The sequence below is a fragment of the Ammodytes marinus genome, assembly GCF_949987685.1.
Source record: "Ammodytes marinus genome assembly, chromosome: 12".
Classification (NCBI taxonomy): domain Eukaryota; kingdom Metazoa; phylum Chordata; class Actinopteri; order Uranoscopiformes; family Ammodytidae; genus Ammodytes; species Ammodytes marinus.
In genome coordinates, this window is record NC_137216.1 from 11563353 (window position 1) to 11583143 (window position 19791).

At 39.9% G+C, this 19791-nt stretch overlaps 1 protein-coding gene across 3 annotated transcripts; it reads left to right on the plus strand.

Moving 5' to 3' along the window:
• The first annotated feature begins 819 nt into the window (after window positions 1–819).
• On the plus strand, window positions 820–18800 carry stat4 (signal transducer and activator of transcription 4). 3 transcript variants are annotated; one of them, XM_080038562.1, is made up of 24 exons: window positions 820–880; window positions 1018–1146; window positions 2230–2365; window positions 7836–7934; window positions 9762–9854; window positions 9947–10025; window positions 10207–10292; window positions 10488–10639; window positions 11106–11264; window positions 11829–11921; window positions 12121–12180; window positions 12319–12339; window positions 13068–13161; window positions 13482–13526; window positions 13798–13881; window positions 13967–14065; window positions 15733–15868; window positions 16247–16299; window positions 16444–16538; window positions 16864–17000; window positions 17448–17639; window positions 17773–17818; window positions 17937–18042; window positions 18472–18800. In XM_080038562.1, the coding sequence occupies exons 2-24, from the start codon at window positions 1019–1021 to the stop codon at window positions 18493–18495; spliced, it is 2217 nt and encodes a 738-aa protein (XP_079894688.1). In that variant the 5' UTR covers window positions 820–880; window position 1018; the 3' UTR covers window positions 18496–18800. The 3 variants fall into 3 exon arrangements, with proteins under 3 accessions (XP_079894688.1, XP_079894690.1, XP_079894689.1); XM_080038564.1 differs by having other exon boundaries at window positions 13071–13161; XM_080038563.1 differs by having other exon boundaries at window positions 826–880; window positions 1015–1146.
• The last annotated feature ends 991 nt before the right edge of the window (window positions 18801–19791 follow it).

Genomic DNA, 19791 nt, shown 5'->3' on the forward strand with positions numbered 1-19791 from the left:
TGTGAGACTATGTTTTCAGGTGTGGGCCAACATAATTAATAAAACATTTCACTGTGAGACTGGGTTGTTATTAGCCTATAGTCTATTGAAATCAGTTAAGAAATAAGAACAGCGCCCTCTAGGGTCACATATGAGCGTTCGGTGCAACACCGGATTGAAACACGGCGCTTATTCATTCCCATGTAGGCTATATTTGTAAAACGTTCATTAGCCGAAGAATCAAAAGAATAGTACAAAGAATATCATGGAATGTCCGTGATTGTAGCATTCGTTTGTAGCAGCTGTGTGCATCGTCTGTTCGTTCACATTTGGAAACTAGCCTTTTATTAAGGACCCATCTAGGCTATAGGCCTACGATGTAGGCCTATAGATGGGTTATCTATTAAATAAAATAAAATTACTCTTTGCAAGGAATTATCCTCATGACCAAGACATATTTATTTTAAGGCTGTCTGCCAGATTATAGCTCACCAAGTCCCCTTATTTAGGCCTACCTCACTGGTGAAACTTTTTATAGCCTACAGTAGCCTACGCATATAGGCTATAATTATTAGGCTATATTATTTTTTCAGTTTTTGTCAGGTTATAATTTTCAGCACGACACTTGTGAAAAGTGATGCTACCGTATTCCTTTCTCTCTCACCACACACACACACTCTCTCTCTCTCTCTCTCTCTCTCTCTCTCTCTCTCTCACACACACACACACGCGCGCGCCCAATGATTGGGTGAGCGTGTTTCCTGGCTATGTGGGTGTCTCCTCTCAGAGTAAATCTAAATGAGCTGGTTTCCGATGAACGGACGGACGCATTCAAAGACCGAAAGTCAGAGAGGGAAACAGGTTCACATGGTGAATGAGCAGCAGCGCACAGACAACGCAGGTAACACCAGGGAGGAGAATAGCTCTGTCTAGCCCACACGTCATCATTTAGCCTATATAATCTAGATAAGAAACTTTGTCTTTTTGTTTTTCTAATTGAAGCGCACTGTGTTTGTTTTGTGGTGTCTGTGTCAGCAGCATGAGCCAGTGGAAGCAGATTCAGCAGCTGGAGATCAGACTCCTGGAACATGTGGACTATCTGTATGATGATAACTTCCCCATGGACATCAGACAGGGTCTGGCCGGATGGATAGAGTCTCAAGATTGGTAAATCCTGCCCCCTTCTTCTAATTCTTCTTCTTCATTATTTAGGCCTATTTATTAATGTATTGCTTAAAATGCACATTTCCCCCAAATTACATAATAAAGTAGCCTAGGTATATATTCTCCCTCACACAGAGTGCAATATAATCGAAAAAAGAAAAGTGAATTATCTGCCTTGTGTTAATTGAGGAATAAAGCAATTTAAAAGAATGCTAATGTGTCGACTCAATGTTAAACGGACTGTTCTGTTAAACACCCATGTACCAACTTTAGCAATTTTTTTTCGCTGACGGTCTCGTTTGCTGTTTCATGTCATTTACTATCATCAGAGGAAAACTTTTATTAACATGTAATAGTTCCTTGGAGGAGGTTTAATTAATCTACGATACACTGGTATTAGACAACAAGCAGCAACAAAACATCTGGAACAAACTACTAAACTACCTCACATTATTAGATGCTGTCTGTGGATAGATTTAGCGTTATTGTTATTCTCAGTCGGCAATTGTATGTGTAAGTATGAGTATTTTTACTAAAGAAATATCACCACGATATCCAACCAATATTGGATGGATGGATAGAAAGTTATTCGCCTTGCTTTCACAATCTAGGTAGCTCGGTTGGTAGGATGGACTAGAGGAAAGAGGGGCCGACACGTGCCCACCACCTCTACCAGTGTGTCCTTGAGCAAGACGCTTAACCCCAAAGTGCTCCAGGAGTGCCGCAATATGGCTGACCCTGCGCCACGACCCTCTCTGAGAAATTGTATGTGAGGGATATGAGAAAAGACACATTTCACTTACCTTGTGTGTGAGAAACCCTGTGTGAATCTACTTCTTACGTCTTAATTGACAAATAAAGAAACCTAACTACATTTTCCTCACGGACACAGATTCTACACAGGTTTAGGTTTAGATTAGCCTTGTTCAGCCCATCCCAGTCTTCATGCGGGAAACTGTCGGAAACTGTAAAATGCAATAGTATACACCCTAACTTTTTTGTGCATGGATGTTATAGCTGTGGCATATATGCATATTCATACAACGTATGGACTCTCCTAAACATCACACGCTCTCTGTGTTTCAGGGACACTGCAGCCAACGATGAGTCGATGGCGGGGGTGATGTTCACCAACCTGATGTCACAGCTGGAGAGGGTGCTCTCCCAGGAGCAGAACTTCCTCAATAGACACAACATGAAGATCATACAGCAGCAGCTACAGGTGTGTGTGTGGGTGTGTGTGTGTGTGTCCCAACTTGCTATATCTCACTCAGAGCTCAGCCCATTTTCAACAGGGACTTAAAGGTGCATTATGTAACTTACGGTGTATCAGAGAAGTGAAGATATTCTAAAATATGTTTTCAAAACTTCGTACACAAACTTTCCTCAAATGAAAATTGGATCCCTGGTACACTGTTTGAAGTTATAAAGCTAACGTAAAAATAACAGTTTCTATGCACCTTTAAGCACCAGATAAGCTCACATAGGCCTATTATAACCTTTTCACATTCTATGAGTAAAGCATGACATTTCTTCGATAGTAAAGTACATGCCATAAGGTTTATTTTCAGATGTAGAGGGAAGTCAGATTTCACCTTTCCGTACCGTGTGAGGTCAAATCCAAGCTGGCCGCCATTTGGCTGGATATATTGTTCAGATGCTCATCATTTGGAACAACGCAGTGTAGAAGAAACATGGTATGTGTCATTTCCAACTAATTTGGATTTGCCAATTCATTTGAGATCACCAGTGTTCAAGGAAATGCGTTTAAGTCAAGGTAGAATATCTACCCAAAATTAGACAATGCTGGTAAATGTGAAGTTTCCTCTAAGTATCAGAAATGTTCATGGAAAATTTGACATGATTAAAAATAAAACTAACACACTCTGACTGACGCCCAAGCAGTCAGCCACCATGACAGCATTATTGTATAGTTTCTGGTAAATTAGTATAATCTCTTCTTGTATTCCAGCACATGGGGTTATCTATTAACAACACTACTTGGGATTGATTGGCTATTGCAAACTGCACAACACAATCATTTGTTTACTTCCTGGTTTTTACTGTACTTTGTATTTTACTCTTCAGTCTTCACTATCTCACTGTGGGCAATCAGATCCTTCTAAAGTCAACCGCAAAAACATAGACAGCATCTCTTTTCCCAGCATCGATGGTAGATTTCATATTCTGAATACTTCCCGAATGACATAAACAACTTTCACTAGAAAGTGCACTGTGTGTCACACATGTATCTAGACAGACAATAGCATCAAAGAGGAAACAAAGGAAGAGCTAGAGAAATGGCAAAGGCATAAAAACTGTATGAGATATGAGAGCACGGAACATCATTTGACCTGATGTTTTTGTTGATTGCTTTAGAAGGTTTGAGATAAGGTAATAGGTGGCATAAGGGGAAGAAGCATGTACATGTACATTTTTGACATTTTATTTATACCAGTCTGAAAGAAGACTATGGAAGCAAAATGAACATCCCAAAATTGACCAGTAATTGACAAAAAAATAAATACTTTGTCTGCAGTGTCTCGCCTTAATAAGGAGAAGTAGCTGCGTGGTGCATGGTGTACATGTGTGTACTGCAGGTGAAAGGGAAGTCAAATAGAATGGCAGTATTAAACCACAGTTGGTAGTCAGTCACTTGGAAAAAGTGTAACTAGTTCCCCAGTTGTTTCTCTGGGGTAACCTGAGAGAGGCAGCTACTGTTTTCACTCATAGTCCCGTTCAAATGTCAAATGAGTAAGTGGTGATGTGTGAAATAATTCCGCTGGTTTTTACACCAAATTCAAGGCAGAAGACAGTCAGTGCACAGGATGTGTGGCTGAGGTCAGATACTCTAGAGTCGTCACAAGCACAGGTTTTATTCTGGAAAGGACATATACCTTTTTTTGCAGAAGGAAACCCGCGTGGCTCGTATCGCTGTTTCCTGTTACTGAAAGTTTCAAAGCCACCTATTCACAGAGGAAGCAGTTACTCTTGTGCGGTAGTCAAGGGTGTTGCGGGTTGTTGTTGTTGTTGTTGTTGTTATGGGGTGTGAGTGTAGTTTTTATTGTGTGGATTCATACAGCACAAGAGAAAGATTCAAACCTTAGCCGTTGTCAGATTTGCCCACGTCCAAGGAGATTATTTCTCAGGAAAAAAACCCTCAAACAATGACGCGGTTGACCTTTTTCATTTGATCTTCCACTGATCAACATCACAACAATCTCTAGATCAAAACTGAATGAGACCCCGGAGAGATGTTTCCAGGATAAGATTTTTGTGACTAATATGGATCAACTGAAAAGAGAAGTGAGTGTGTGTGTGTGTACCAAGTACCAAAACCAAAGGATTGTGCAGCTAGTTGCCTATGCTACTAACTAACTGTCACTGTTACTTTAATGAAAGTGAGCGTGTAGGTGTTTGTTGATGCCTTCTTCAGTCACCGTCCTGGCAGTGATGCTGATGCATGAAAAGCTGGAGGCGAGAGAATTTTTTTTTGTCGTCTTCAAAGAGAGCCTTTTAAACGGGCTTCCAGGCAGAGCAAGGCCTCGCTCGTTGTGGAAATCATGATGTGGTGAGGTAGAAGCAGGAGTGTGGTTGAGGGAAAGTCTGTGGCCGCTTTAACATAAGGCATGGCTACAATTCATTAGTTTAACTCTAAGCTTTCACCTAAGCCACCTAGAACCATTTTATATCCATACTGCAATGGTCTATTAAAATATCACTGTGTTCACTGCTATCACAGCAGTGAACACTGCTTTTAAGTTAAAGGGGCACTCCATCGATTTTCCACAGAAAGGTCAGTTTAGTCACTGGGACTGTTACTCATCCCATGAAATATTTTGTATAAGTCTGCTGATGTGTGGGGCGCTTGTGGTGTACTAGTTAGAGCGTCCCCCTTTACAGGCTTAGTCCTTGCAGAAGACAAGGGATTTCCCTCTGGAACCCAGTTTCAAACATTTTAGTTAGCCATAGAACACATTTCCAAGGCAGGGATATTCTAATAACATGCTAAGGGTGCACTACGGTAAATGTGGGATCCAGTGTTTTTATACTTTTTAGCTTGACCCATACCAATAAAGCATATCTCATATCTTGGCCTCTTTTTCCTTCTCCTGTTTTTTTAACGTTGACCAATCTTTTTTAAATCTGTTCAAGACACGTGCTCCAGCTTTATGGAAGTGCATCTCATGCATCCTTAAAACAATCTCTTCTATTGATTATTATTCCAGGAGCCTCAAGCACTGATTATTTTCATCAGTCATCATTACCGAGTTAGTAATCAAATATTATTTGTAGTTAGGCTAATACTTAGCTATAATAAATTGGAATAAAAACAAATGTACAGTCATATGAAAAAGTTTGGGAACCCCTCTCAGCCGGCATTATAATTGACTCTGCTTTCACACAAAAAAAGATAAAAGTGGTATGTCTTTAATTTACCAGGAACAGCTAAGTACTGGGATGTTTTCCAAACAAAGATTTTTTGAAAAGCAGTATTTGGTTTTATGAAATAAAATAAAATGTGAAAAACTGGCTGTGCAAAAATATGGGAACCCTTGTGGTCTTGCTGATTTTAATGCATGTAACAGCATGTAAAACTGATGACTTTAAACACAAAATTGGTTGGATTATGTTGTTAAGCCTTGAACCTCATATAAAGGTCTGTTTAATCATGAGAAAAGGTAATCATGCCTAAATGCAAGTTGCACTTCTCTTTGACTCTCTGCTGAAGTGAGACAGAATGGGATCATCAAAACAGCTCCCAAAAGATCTTAAAAACAAAGATTATTCATTGTCATGGTTTAGGGGAAGGCTACAAGAAGCTTTCCCAAAGGTTTCAATTGTCAATTTCTACTGTAAGGAACGTTGTCAGGGAATGGAAGGACACAGGCACAGTTGCAGTTAAACCCAGGTCTAGCAGACCAAGAAAAGTACAAGAGCGGCATATGCAGCGGATTGTGAGAATGGTTGCACACAACCCACAGATCACCTCCAAAGACCTGCAAGAACATCTGGCTGCAGATTGTGTATCTGTACATGGTTCAACAATTCAGTGCAATTTGCACCAAAACATCTGTATGGCCGGGTGATGAGAAGGAAGCCCTTTCTGCGCCCACGCCACAGATACAGTTGCATGGAGTATGCAAAAGCTCATTTAGACAAGCCAGCTTCATATTGGAAGAAAATGCTTTGGACTGATGAGTCAAAAATGTAAAACATCTGCTTTATAAAAAGCAGATTTTTTGGTGCAAATTGCGCTGAATTGTTGAACGATGTACAGATACACAATCTGCAGCCAGATGTTCTTGCAGGTCTTTGGAGGTGATCTGTGGGTTGTGTGCAACCATTCTCACAATCCTCCACCTATGCCGCTCCTGTTTTTTTCTTGGTCTGCCATGCCTGGGTTTAACTGCCACTATGCCTGTGTCCTTCCATTTCCTGACAACATTCCCTACAGTCGAAATTGACAATTGAAACCTTTGGGAAAGCTTCTTGTAGCCTTCCCCTAAACCATGACAATGAACAATCTTTGTTTTTCAGATCTTTTGGGAGCTGTTTTGATGATCCCATTCTGTCTCACTTCAGCAGAGAGTCAAAGAGAAGTGCAACTTGCATTTAGGCACCTAAAATAAAATTTCTCATGATTAAACAGACATTTCTATGAGGTTCAAGGCTTAACAACATAATCCAACCAACTTTGTGTTTAAAGTCATCAGTTTTACATGCTGTTACAGGCATTAAAATCAACAAAACCACAAGGGTTCCCATATTTTTGCACAGCCAGTTTTTCACATTTTATTTTATTTCATACAACCAAATACTGCTTTTCAAAAAATCTTTGTTTGGAAAACATCCCAGTACTTAGCTGTTCCTGGTAAATTAAAGACATACCACTTTTATCTTTTTTTTGTGAAAGCAGAGTCAATTATAATGCCGGCTGAGAGGGGTTCCCAAACTTTTTCATATGACTGTATTTTAATTCTGTTCGTAAGATGCTAATATAGCTCCAACTGAGCTATTGCTTTACACGATTGAAAAACGAATCACACCCTCCAAATGTTTACCAAGATCCACATAAACGTTATGTTGGCAGGCTCTCACGCCCTTCGAAGAAAACTGGTTATACCTACTCTCCTACTTACACTTTCATTATGACTTACGGGTAAATATTGTCAGGATTTCTCACCAGAGTCAAGTGGAGCGTCATTCCTTTCCTTTACTGTACTTCCAGTAAAAACCCTTTGATCCATGATGACAGTACTTTATTTCCTCCTCATCCAGAGCCTGGGTCCTCCAGGTGGCAAGATATTTTTTTTGATTTAATTGATTTGATTTAAACTCATTCAAAGTCAACACCAAATCAGCACAAGACACAACAAATATGCATGTTTGACACAGAAAGAGAAAAACTGCCAGAGAGTGTGCTAGAGAGGTCAGAAACCCCGGATAGAAGATAAACACACTCACACACTGTGGAAACTAAGCCATCAATTTAATCCCCGAAAACACTGCTATAATATTGCTTTGTCATGGCTTTTGTACATTTCTATTCAAACAAAGGAAATCCACTTGATTGAGCATGGGTGTTTTTGTAACCTGCCATATTCCGTGTGTGTGTGTGTGTGTGTGTGTGTGTGTGTGTGTGTGTGTGTGTGTGTGTGTGTGTGTGTGTGTGTGTGTGTGTGTCACAGGTGAAATACATGGCCAACCCTGCTGTCATGGCCAGGGTGATCTCCACCTGCCTGAGGGAAGAGCGGCGTATCCTCTCCAGCGCCTGCATGCAGGAACAGGTTTGTCACTCATTGACTCCGTCAGAGGGGAAAGTCCCTCTGCTTCCTAACATAATCAAACGCTGCTGGTAAATTAGGGCTGCTATAGCGGGAAGACACCCCCACAGTACCAACCGCTTCGCTGTATTCCCCAAGAAATGGTGTCGCACAGTGGCGATTCTAGCGGGGACCTGGGGGGGCCACGGCCCCCCTGAAATCTTACTAGCCACCCCAGTGGCCCCCCCAGTTCAAATGTTTTTTTAATATAATATTTAATATTTTTTTTGGAATATAAATTTTTTTGGAATATAAATTTTTCCTGATATGTAGCCTAGTTCAGAGATAATATGTATTTTTTTTTCTTTCTTAACTTTTTTTGATAGGTAGTTGCCAAGTTCATCACACAAACACTCCAATCCACTGATATGAGATCAGTTTGCAATTTTCAAGTACTAAATGAATGGTAGGACTGTGGCCACTAGAACTGGTCTCTGGTCAGCAAAGGTCTTGAAAACAGCATAAGTGTGCTTGTGACATGCGTGCCACCCATGCACGTGTATGGGCATGTGTCCCAGCAGATTTTTGAAATCTGAATAGAAAAATAAAAGTTTGTAGTTAGCAAGTGTAACATGTTCTTAGCAAGGGCAGAATTTCATAAATAAAGGTTTATTTTTTTAGCAAGATATTTGGTCAAAAGCTAGTTGTCATCCGTCCCTCTGTCCAGTTGTTAGGCATCCAGTTGTTAGGGTTTAGTTTTCTGACAAACATTACAATGGATACTAACATGATTTGGGCATTTGGGATTATAAATCATCTTTGAATTGGTTGTACAGCATATCACATGCTACTCATTCAGGTGTGTGATGGCCACCCCACTCTAGCTCTGTGGCCCACCTTTGCCACCCCAGTAAAAATTTCCTGGAATCGCCACTGGTGTCGCATGGCAAAATATTCTAGTGCCATAAACAAGAAAAACATGTTTTTATGCTGATCTGTTCCACATCCCATGTTGTTAAATGAAGTGCATAATAATCTTAGCCAGGACCTCTACTACAGGGGAGATGCTGTGAAACAAAAATGAACTAAAAGAAATGGCAAATAAAGAATCACATAAGCTTTAAGGGAGAAACTGCAGGTAAATAGGGTACTCTATATTATTACTTATATATATATCATCAGGTAACATTTATATATAGGAATAGTTCAACTTTTTTTTAACGAAATACATAGTGGAGGAAATCAGGAAGTGCCTGTGACGGTCACGTATGTATTTGATTTTTAAAATGACATGAGGTATACAAATATAGAGCGCAACATAGCGTGATAAATAAACAAGTCCCAACAAGCATACAGGAGTGTTTAGTGATGTTGTGAAGTTTATCTTTTGACCTGGTCCCCTTGACTACCAGTGTTTGTGCCAGGCTAAACTGGATGAGCAACATGCACAGTTACAGGAACAGTTTCTGTGGCCTTTTCTTGAGCCGGAGTGAGGAAAAAAGTTACCAAACATATGAACAAATCCTTCTGCAGTGACCTTAAGCATATTACTAAGAATGATTATGGAAAGTTTAGTAGTTGAGACAGAAGTGTTATGTTATGGAAGCAAAATAGCCCAAAATAAAAAAATAAAATAAAAATTGGGGGTCGAAACATTCAGATATTATATTTGCATAGGTGGCATCATGTCATCCGCTGTTTTCAGGGAGTCTGTTGATCTCCCTTTTTTTTATAATTTAAGAACAGAATAAAGATTAAAAGACAGAATACCAGTCTACATTTGATATGTGTATCTGTATAAATAAGTGCGTAGAAAATTCAAAAGTGACTAAAAAGACATTTTTCCAACAGGGTCCCCTGGAGAAATCACTGCAGGACTCTGTGGCGTTTGAGAGGCAGAAGAACATGGACAACAGAGTTGGGCTCATCAGGGGCAGCGTGCAGGTAACTAAACAGACACACACATTAATAACAATAGTACATATCACCCTTTGTAGTGAACTTTTTAAAAAAACGATGCGTCTCTGTGTGTCTAGTTGATGGACCAGGCCGTGAAATACATCGAGGACATGCAGGATGACTTTGATTTCCGCTACAAGACCCTACAGTCTCGAGGTGAGCCATGTTATTACATTGGCACCCAAGTGGGGGGAAGAAAATACAAACTTTTTTTTTTTTACTACTACTGCAAAACACTTCACAGCCTGCAAGAATCTGCTCAATGTATTTGTGGTTTTGTGTGTGTGTGTGTGTGTGTGTGTGTGTGTGTGTGTGTGTGTGTGCGCGCGCACGTCAGAATCCACAGATAAGAACTCAGAGATGATGAAACAGGAAGTAACGAGACTGCAGGAAGTGCTTAACAGGCTCGACTATAAAAGGAAGGTATGCATTTTGAATATCGCCGTGCAAAGATACACTTTACACTTGAGGGATGCACAAGTTCTTATACCAAAATGTCTCCCAATTGTAGAAGTGGACAACAAGTCACCAGTGCCCAAACACAGATTGTCTCGTTTTGCATTCTATGAACCGACCACAGCTGTCCCCCCCCCCCCCCCCCCCCTCTACCTGTGTTAGGAGATCCTGTCAAAGATGGACGTGGTGGTGAAGGAGATTGATGACCTCACCACCTCTCAGCTTCACCCTGAGCTGCAGGAGTGGAAGCGCAGGCAGCAGGTGGCCGCCATCGGAGGCCCGCTGCTCACCGGCCTGGACCAGCTGCAGGGCTGGTAATGGGGGGGGGGCTCATACCATTACTTTAATGCCAGTCATCAGTTGTGAAATCAAAGTTTTTACTTTGCTTCCACCATCGTCATATTACCATAGTTAATCTATTCTGGTTCACAGGATGTAAAAAGTTGAGATTTAGCCAATAGCCAATCATGGCCGTGCATCCTGCTGTCTCTCTTTCACTCGCTTCGTAGACATATGCACACGCTGGCAATTATCTTTTGGACAGCAGGTCCAAAGAGGGTTCTAGTATCAACAAAAACTGAAGACATGCACATATGAAACAAGCATTAAATCTATTTCTTCTTCTTCTTCTTCTTCTTCTTCTTCTTCTTCTTCTTCTTCTTCTTCTTCTTCTTCTTCTTCTTCTTCTTCTTCTTCTTCTTCTTCTTCTTCTTCTTCTTCTTCTTCTTCTTCTTCTTCTTCTTCTTCTTCTTCTTCTTCTTCTTCATGTCCCTGTCCCAGGTTTACCCTGACAGCCCAGAGTCTGTTCCAGATCAAGCGTCAGCTGGACAAACTGGGGGAGCTGGTTGTCAAGGTGACCTACGAGAGTGACCCGATCCCCCTTCAGAAGCCCCAGATGGAGGAGCGAGTCAAGTACCTCCTCTATCACCTCATCAAGAGGTAATCTGAACACCACACATCGCACAACACAGTCAAATACAACGCAAGCAAATTGTATGTTTTTTCACACAAAAATGCAATACAATGCAACATGGCTCACGCCGGTCTGCACTAACTGGACAGGAGTGTGGAGCAACAGATGTATAAGCGTTCCACAATCGCTGCGCTTTCCACACCGACAGGGCATACGCTTACACATTTTGGTTAACATTTTTAGTGAACCAATTACTAATACATAATTGTATTGTAAATGGAACCAAAATATATTTTAATCACATCATTATTTCTTTATATTGTTTCTGTAGGCAAAGAATGACACATTAGAGTGTCTTTTTTTTCAAAGTTTTTTCAATAGAATTCTATTTACAGTTAAATGAGTAGTTTAGGATGATCATTTACCATGTCTGTTAACGCATGTAAGTACATGGAAAGACTGAGAGCACAGTATAGTAAGGTACTTAACACAGGACATACACAACCTGTCCTGTCACAGGCATGAGCGGTCAAGTGAAATGCACACAGTGAAAGCTGTAAATAATAAGATGAGGTGTGGTCTGTTCTCAGCTCCTTTGTGGTGGAGAAGCAGCCATGCATGCCCACGCATCCACAGAAACCCCTCATCATCAAGACCGGAGTACAATTCACCACCAAAGTCAGGTAATCATGTTTTCACCGTTCATTCCGCTAAAGTTGGCCATTTCATTACTGTTTAAATGTCAGTCTTAATTTTAACCATTTTATTATATATGATTTTTGTCTTTCATCTGCTTTATTTATTGTTTTTTTTTGAAGAAAATATCAGTAATATTGGTTGAGAAATAGTTTTTTTAATTTTTCTCTTCCTGAATTGTCCCAGACTCCTGGTCAAACTTCCAGAAGTGGATTATCAGCTGAAAGTGAAAACAACTTTTGACAAGTGAGATATTCATATTTAAAGCTTTTCTAGCTTGCTTTGCACTTTCAGGCCAATTATTCTTTTAGTCTATCTGCAATGTAAAAGTCATATTGTGCGTATGATTGACTGATGCATTGCTGTGTGTTTGTGTGTCTCTAGGGACCTCCCCCCTGGCAGAGTGTGAGTACAACAACAACCTCACTGCAGGACGAAGCGCATAGGTGTCATTTTTAGCACAGATCAAAGCAGTGTTGCTGCTTTTTTTATACTGCCATCAGTCGTGCAAATAGTATACAACCTGACTTAACTGCTTCAACAGGGTTTCATTCCAAAATGCTACACATTGATATGGAGAAAAATGTTTGTCTGAAACTCATTGCCCAGTTTAGAAGCAAAAAATAGTTTTTATAACTATTTTTTAAGTATTTAAAAGGCAGTTTATTTGCATTAATAATAGAAAAAACAAAACAGATATAGTGCAGTTTTGTAACTGAGTCCTACCTCCATGGCCACAGGTTATCTCTACAGCTGAGCTATGATTGGAGCTACAGTTAGCTTTTACCTTATGGTTCAATATGGTTTTCTACTCCGAAACCATTCCTAAAACTCTACCATTTAACAATTTAAAGGTGGAGTCAGCGATTCTGGAGAATTTTTGTTGTCAAAATTTCGTTCTGTCAGAATTAGTGAATAACTCCTCGTGATTTGCTACCTGTCCGTACTGTGTGTGTTGTCAAAAAGTGATTTTTGACAATAAGTGTTGTACAGAATCACTGACTTTTATTGTAAGGTATTCAAAAGAATGAATTCACTTTTCAGATCTCTGCAGCCACAGTTGCATTGATGTAATCTTCTCAATCACACAGCACTGATACAGATCCATGAGGCTGCTTTGTGTTTCTTCTCAGAAGTCGTCAGTTTTTCATCCTGACCAACAACACTAAGGTGATGGACATTGAGGACTACTCCAACGGCTGCCTCTCGGTGGAGTTCAGACACCTGGTTAGAAAAAAACCCATTCACTACTATGACTTTATTCACGTTTCATTCACTATCAGAGAACATCAAAACCTATGGTAACTCATAACCACTTCCCCGTTGCTTCATGACGCTAACTTCATGGGAAAGCCATCGTATACTGGCTCTTTCAGTTCATACTTCAACCTTCTCTGCAGCTAATACAGTAGCAGTAGTTGACTGAATCAAGTTTCACTTCCACATTCAACAGTTTGTCAAAGTGGTGGTTTGTTAAGTTCTCTATCAGTGTTAGGTTTTGTTTTGTTAACGTTTCGGCCAACTGACACCGAGTTTGTGTCTCACAGCAGCTGAAAGAGAAGAAATACATCAATGGCACAAAGGGGAATGAGGTAAGAAACGCAGTTGATCATGCATAGCATATACCAGCAAAGTGGTACTGAATTGTCTGAATTAAATACTGGCAGTTAATGTTATAGCCATGTCATATTGTCAGAGCCGCCATTCTAAAATTGTTGCAGCCATCGAGCATCCTAATTTAAATGTTTATAATGCAGCGTGAAGAGGGGTGAACTGAAACGGGGGTGTGTGTGTGTGTGTGTGTGTGTGTGTGTGTGTGTGTGTGTGTGTGTGTGTGTGTGTGTGTGTGTGTGTGTGTTGCAGGGTCTGCTCTCTGTGACAGAGGAACTTCACTCTCTCAGTTTTGAGGCTTGCTTCACGGTGCAGGGTCTCACCATTGATCTGGAGGTAATCTTTACTTCACAGTACGTGTGTCTGTCTGACGTTGTGAGTGCAGCCTGCTGATTGTATAATGTATGTGAATCTTTTCCAGACGTGTTCTCTGCCCCTGGTGGTCATTTCCAACGTGAGCCAGCTGCCTGGAGGCTGGGCGTCCGTCATGTGGTATAACCTGCTGACTGATGAGCCCAGGGTGAGCCAACACACACATTTATCCTCCCTATATGAAGAATATGCAGCAGTGTCGAATTTTGGTTTAAAATGTTTTTGAGATGTGTTCATTCTACTTTTAGAGGATGTGTCATTTGAATTGCATTGCATCTCATTATCAATGTATATTTATATATTTCCTTTAAATTAGGGGTTTTGGAGAAAAAATCATCGATTCATGTAAAAATCGCCATTGTGAATTCCCGTGAATTAAAAAAAAAACATTTTGTTGTTGACTTGCCTTAAAATCACATACATTACAAGCTTCTACCTAGGGGTTTTGGAAAAACAGACATGGAGCGTTGTAAAAGGTTGTTCACCAGAAATGATATCCAGGACCTTCTAGGATCCCAACCTGGGTGGACAACCTGGTCAACTAGCTGCTGGAAAGCTACAGGGGGCCGACATAGAGCAAATCAGAACCACTGTTTAAGTGAATGGGGATGGGCTAATAAGGGAATTTTTTAAACTTATAGATATCATTATGAAACTTTGCAAGTTGATTACTGACATTAAAACAACAACTTTTTGTATTACAGTATTTTCCAAAAAGTTTGAATAAATATGAAAAATCATCAATATCTTACTAATGATGCGTACATTTGCATATCTGCAAAGCCCCAAAATCTAGATGTTGGACAAAAGCAGAGTCAATTTGTTTTTACATTTTTAAAACAAAACAAGTGTCCAACTGCCTGAAGCTTTTCCTAATCACAGTTCAAATTTGATCAATAACCCATAGAAAATGAATTTTTTACACTGTTTTTTCCAAGGGAATGTCTAGCCGTTTCTTAAAATACCAGCTGGAGACTCCAAAAGGACACTTTTGGTCCATAGCACATGAAATGTAACTGTGTAAAAAATTTATTTTCTATGGGTTATTGATCAAATTTGAACTGTGATTAGGAAAGGCTTCAGGCAGTTGGACACTTGTTTTGTTTTCAACATTTAAAAACAAATTGACTTTGTTTTCTTCCAACATCTAGATTTTGGGGCTTTGCAGATATGCAAATTTACGCGTCATTAGTAAGATATTGATGATTTTTCATATTTATTTAAACATTTTCGAAAATACTGTAATACAAAAAGTTTTTGTTTTAATGTCATTAATCAACTGGCAAAGTTTTATAATGATATCTATAAGTTAAAAAAATTCCCCATTAGCCCATCCCCATTCACCCCCATTCACTTAAACAGTGGTTCTGATTTGCTATGTCGGCCCGCTGTAGCTTTCCAGCAGCTTGTTGACAAGGTTGTCCACCCAGGTTGTGATCGTGGAAGGTCCTAGATGTCATTTTTGGTGAACAACCTTTTACAACGCTCCATGTCCATAAAATCACTTTGCCCCCTGGGTATTCACATTAAAATAGACTTAAAAGAAGATAAATAAGACATGGACTATAATGTGCTTTCATGCAATGTGATCATGAAATCCTCTTTTGAACTGAATCCAGAAATTGAATTTTGAATCGAAAAAATTGATTTTGAATCAAATCGTGAGTGACCCCAGGAGTCGGAATCGAATCGTGGGAATTCAAAAGATTCACAGCCCTAATATGAATTGTATATACTGTATTTGCAGAATTAAGAAAAACACTTCCACTTGGCCCATCTCTGACCTTTATCCTCCTCTGTTTCTCTAAACCACAGAACCTGACCTTCTTTGGTAACCCGCCGCGGGCCACCTGGAGCCAGCTCTCTGAGGTGCTCAGCTGGCAGTTCTCCACCTTCGCTGGTCAGGGCCTCAACAAGGAGCAGCTCACCATGCTGGGAGAAAAGCTTCTTGGTAGATCCCCATTAGTTTTCAAATTATTATGCAGAATGCTTGTTGTTGAAATAACTTTTTTTTAAATCAGAATCAGTGGATATCTCTTAATGATTCGCTACCTCCGTACTGTGTGTGCGCTGAAAATAAAACCGTGTGTTAATACACACAGCCTAGGTTCTGTATGCAGAAAAAAGTTTTGTAAACAAAGGGGTCCACCGTAACTAGCAACACGCCTGTTTACACAGCCTAAGCTGTGTATTAATACTGGATTTAAACTGATTTGACAAAAAGGGATTTTGACAACAAGCGTTCAGAAGAAATGCTGACTCCACCTTTAAAACGCCGGGTGTTTGGTGCAACCATTAATGTTATGTTATTAACTGTATGTAACTGTAGGTCACCATGCCTCCTGTAGTGACTATCAAGTGTCCTGGTCCAAGTTTTCTAAGGTAAGTGTTAAACGTTATGTATATACCGTATAGTACCATCTCATCTACAATATGGTTGCGCTATCTAGTGGCCAATAAGAATATTAGATCATTACACATACTTTATCAATGTACCTTTTTCCCATGTGTCGTGCATCCTTCAAGGAGAATATTCCAGGAAAGCCCTTCAGTTTCTGGATGTGGCTGGACTCCATCCTGGAACTCATCAAGAAGCACTTGTTGCCAGTCTGGAATGAGAAGTAGGCCACTGGATCACTTGCTATGTTTTATCCCACCACCATTATGTTTCCCAATAGATCTGTGCTTTGCAGTTAGTTAGATTTTAGATTAGCTTCTTCACTGACCAGTGATAAAATTGCAGCAGCTATTACATTCTTTACCTCTTTTTCTGATTCACGTAATATCCAGGTTTGATCAGCTCAAACTGTGTGCAAAGACAAAGCTACGCGTCTTAACAAAGAACGTATCCAATGGATGGGCAATGTGATGGAATAAGCCGTAAAAGTAAGAACTGGAGTAATATAATATTAATTTTTTTGTCTTCTACCATCCCTGTCCATGCAGCTATATCATGGGCTTTGTGAGCAAAGAGATGGAGCGCACCCTGCTAAAGGACAGAGAGCCGGGCACTTTCCTTTTACGCTTCAGTGAGAGCCACCTCGGAGGAATTACTTTCACCTGGGTGGAGCACAACGACAATGGTGAGGGCTCTTTCAAAGATATGATCCACTCCTCCACACTACAATTTCAGCCAGTTAAAGGTGCACTATGCAGTTTCAGGGGATGGGGATTTTTCTTTTTAAATTAGCAGATGCTGCGGTTAGTTTACAAAATATATTTTCTTGACATGTAAACCTGAGTATTGAATTATTCTATCATCGTAAAATCATAAGAAAATGATTTGGAGACACCTGGAAACAAACATAGGACTAGAATATGTTTCTTATCAAAACTGTGGGCCCGGCTGCTGTACACAACATTACACACAGAGTTACACATAACACCCTTTTAAATAATTATCTTTTATGTTAAACCTCATACATTTTGCTCATAAGTGTATTAGTCCAAGGTCAAAGTTATATTTTTCAGAGTAGCTTCTGGCTCGTTGTCTTGTCTTTGCTAACAGTGATTTTTATTTCTTCCAACAGGAGAAGCTAAGTTCAACTCTGTGGAGCCTTACACTAAAAACCGACTCAGCGCTCTCCCTTTTGCCGACATCATACGAGACTACAAAGTGATCTCAGACGGGGTGGTACCAGAGAACCCGCTGAAGTTCCTCTACCCCGACATCCCCAAAGATGAGGCCTTCGGACGGCTTTACAACAGTCAGCCCAGCAAAGGCAAGATGGCCCCCTAACATGCCTTCATTTAGACAGCATGCCTCTTTTTAGTGCTTGTTTTGAATCTTTGATTGCTTATTATAGATTGAAGGCTGCAACACTAATCTCTCTCGTATCTCTGTTCATTCATCAGCCTATCCATACATTCCATCTACCCTGATCCCTATCTCCGAATTGCGGTGAGTTCCTTTGGAGGCCACATGATGAGACCCCTGCTCTACATAATTATTAATGTGTGTTTAAGTGTATCTATATTGTAAACTCACTCGTATGATCTCTCTTTCTCTGTTATCACAGCTCTAATGCAAGCACAACACCACATTCTTGTCAGTCTCCCGAGCCACCAATGACTCCTGGGGAGTTTGACATGCTGAACGAGCACCTATGCTTCGATATCGACACAGTAAGTTTACTTCTGTTTGTAAAGAAAAAGTAGCATTTTTATAGCAGCCTGAATGAGAAGATAATAGGACACAGGCTAATACATCACTGGGTCTGGTCTTTTCATGGGATATGTTGATAAAAAAAACGCTAAGGAATACCCATATATCAGTATTATGTTTTCTCCTAAGAAAAATAAAGTGGACATAACACATTAACCAAGTTATTATATTGGAAAGCAAATAGTACATTTTATGTCGACTAAATTTTTGTGCGTATGCTCTATAGCACGCATGCTATATGAAAAGACAACATTAGCACAAGCACGAGCATTATTGTTACATTATTAGTTGGCATTATCAAAAAGTTTAATGCCAATATCATTGTTCGTATGGTTTTTCTTGGCGGGTCCACCATATGATCTAATGATGTTCTCCTTTTTGTTTCACAGATGAGTTCTCCATATTCCGAGTAAAGCGACGTGGAACGTTTTGCTCAAAAGTTCTGAGTGTTTATGCTGGCCTGACACCAGTCTCAGATCCATGTCCACATCTTGGTCATCATGAAACAAAGATTGCAATGTGAAGAGAGGTTCTTTAGGCTTCAATCGGATTCAATATTTGATCTGTTGTTTATTGTATTTTATATATATACAGTACATATTCACTTTTTGCCCTGAAGATAATTTGTCAGTGTATTTTTATTATTAGTCTGTAATGTCTCAGTTTGTGTGTCTGTCTATAAGGCATATTCTGTATATAAAAAAAACATTTTTTTTGACTGCACTGTTACATATTTCAATGCCCGCTACTGCATCGGTGGCAACGCTGTCTCTTTTGCTTAATATTTTTGGGAAACAGTTAAAGTTGCATAGTGGTTACGCAATGTATTGTTCCCACTTTTGTTGCAATTTTTATACACTCTCCCACCACATCTTATGGGAAGCTCTCTTCTGCCACCTATAGCCCATGATGAGGCATGGCAGGGTCTATAGCTGACTACTTTGCTGCACAGCATGAAGTTTGCGGAGCTTTTATTTTGGAAGTTGGAAGTGACTGTCTGTAACGAACTGACAGCTTCTTGTTTGACGCAGGCTCCTACAGCGTTTGTGGAGAATCACGTGATTCCCGGAGAGCAAAGCGTGGGTGGAGGACGTGTTTACGTTTTGTTTGAGGAAATAAACTTGGAAACATAGATTTGATCCTCATATGTACTAAACCGTCAAACTGATCCTGCTTCCTTGAGACAGTTTCTCAAAACTATATGCTCACTCTCATCTAGATAAAGAATAACATAGGCTAAGTCAAAAAACAGAAGGTAGCCCACTCTTTGCCATTTGTTAGAAACAATGTGCAGATAATGTATGACAGATTATTAGTCCTATTGGGTTAATTATTTATTCATACGAGTGAACCATGACCACCTCCAGAATATTGCACAACACAACTTTCCATCAATCTGGCAGACACAGGGCAAATACAATGCAACAGCCCTGTGATCAGAGCCAACCATGGAGATAGGCCGAACAGGATTTACACTGTTATGCCTCACAAGCCTGGACACCATTCTAAACGGATGATGGTGATGGGAGTGGGTTTAGGGACAGTTCTGCCCAATCCTCATTGTCTAAAAAAAATAAATACAGAGTAGACATCAAAAACAAGAAAATAAAAGAGAATTCAGCTCTTAAGATCACGGACAATATTACTATAAGGACATAATAGTAAGTTAAACTACAAATGTTAGTTAGTTAAAGGAATAGTTGGAAGTT

Coding starts and splice junctions, on each gene's coding strand:
- stat4 (XM_080038562.1), top strand. CDS start 1,019: ATGAGCCAGTGGAAGCAGATTCAGCAGCTGGAGATCAGACTCCTGGAA. Junction 7,935..9,761: donor GCGCCTGCATGCAGGAACAG/GTTTGTCACTCA, acceptor TTTTTCCAACAG/GGTCCCCTGGAGAAATCACT. Junction 13,527..13,797: donor ATGGCACAAAGGGGAATGAG/GTAAGAAACGCA, acceptor TGTGTGTTGCAG/GGTCTGCTCTCTGTGACAGA.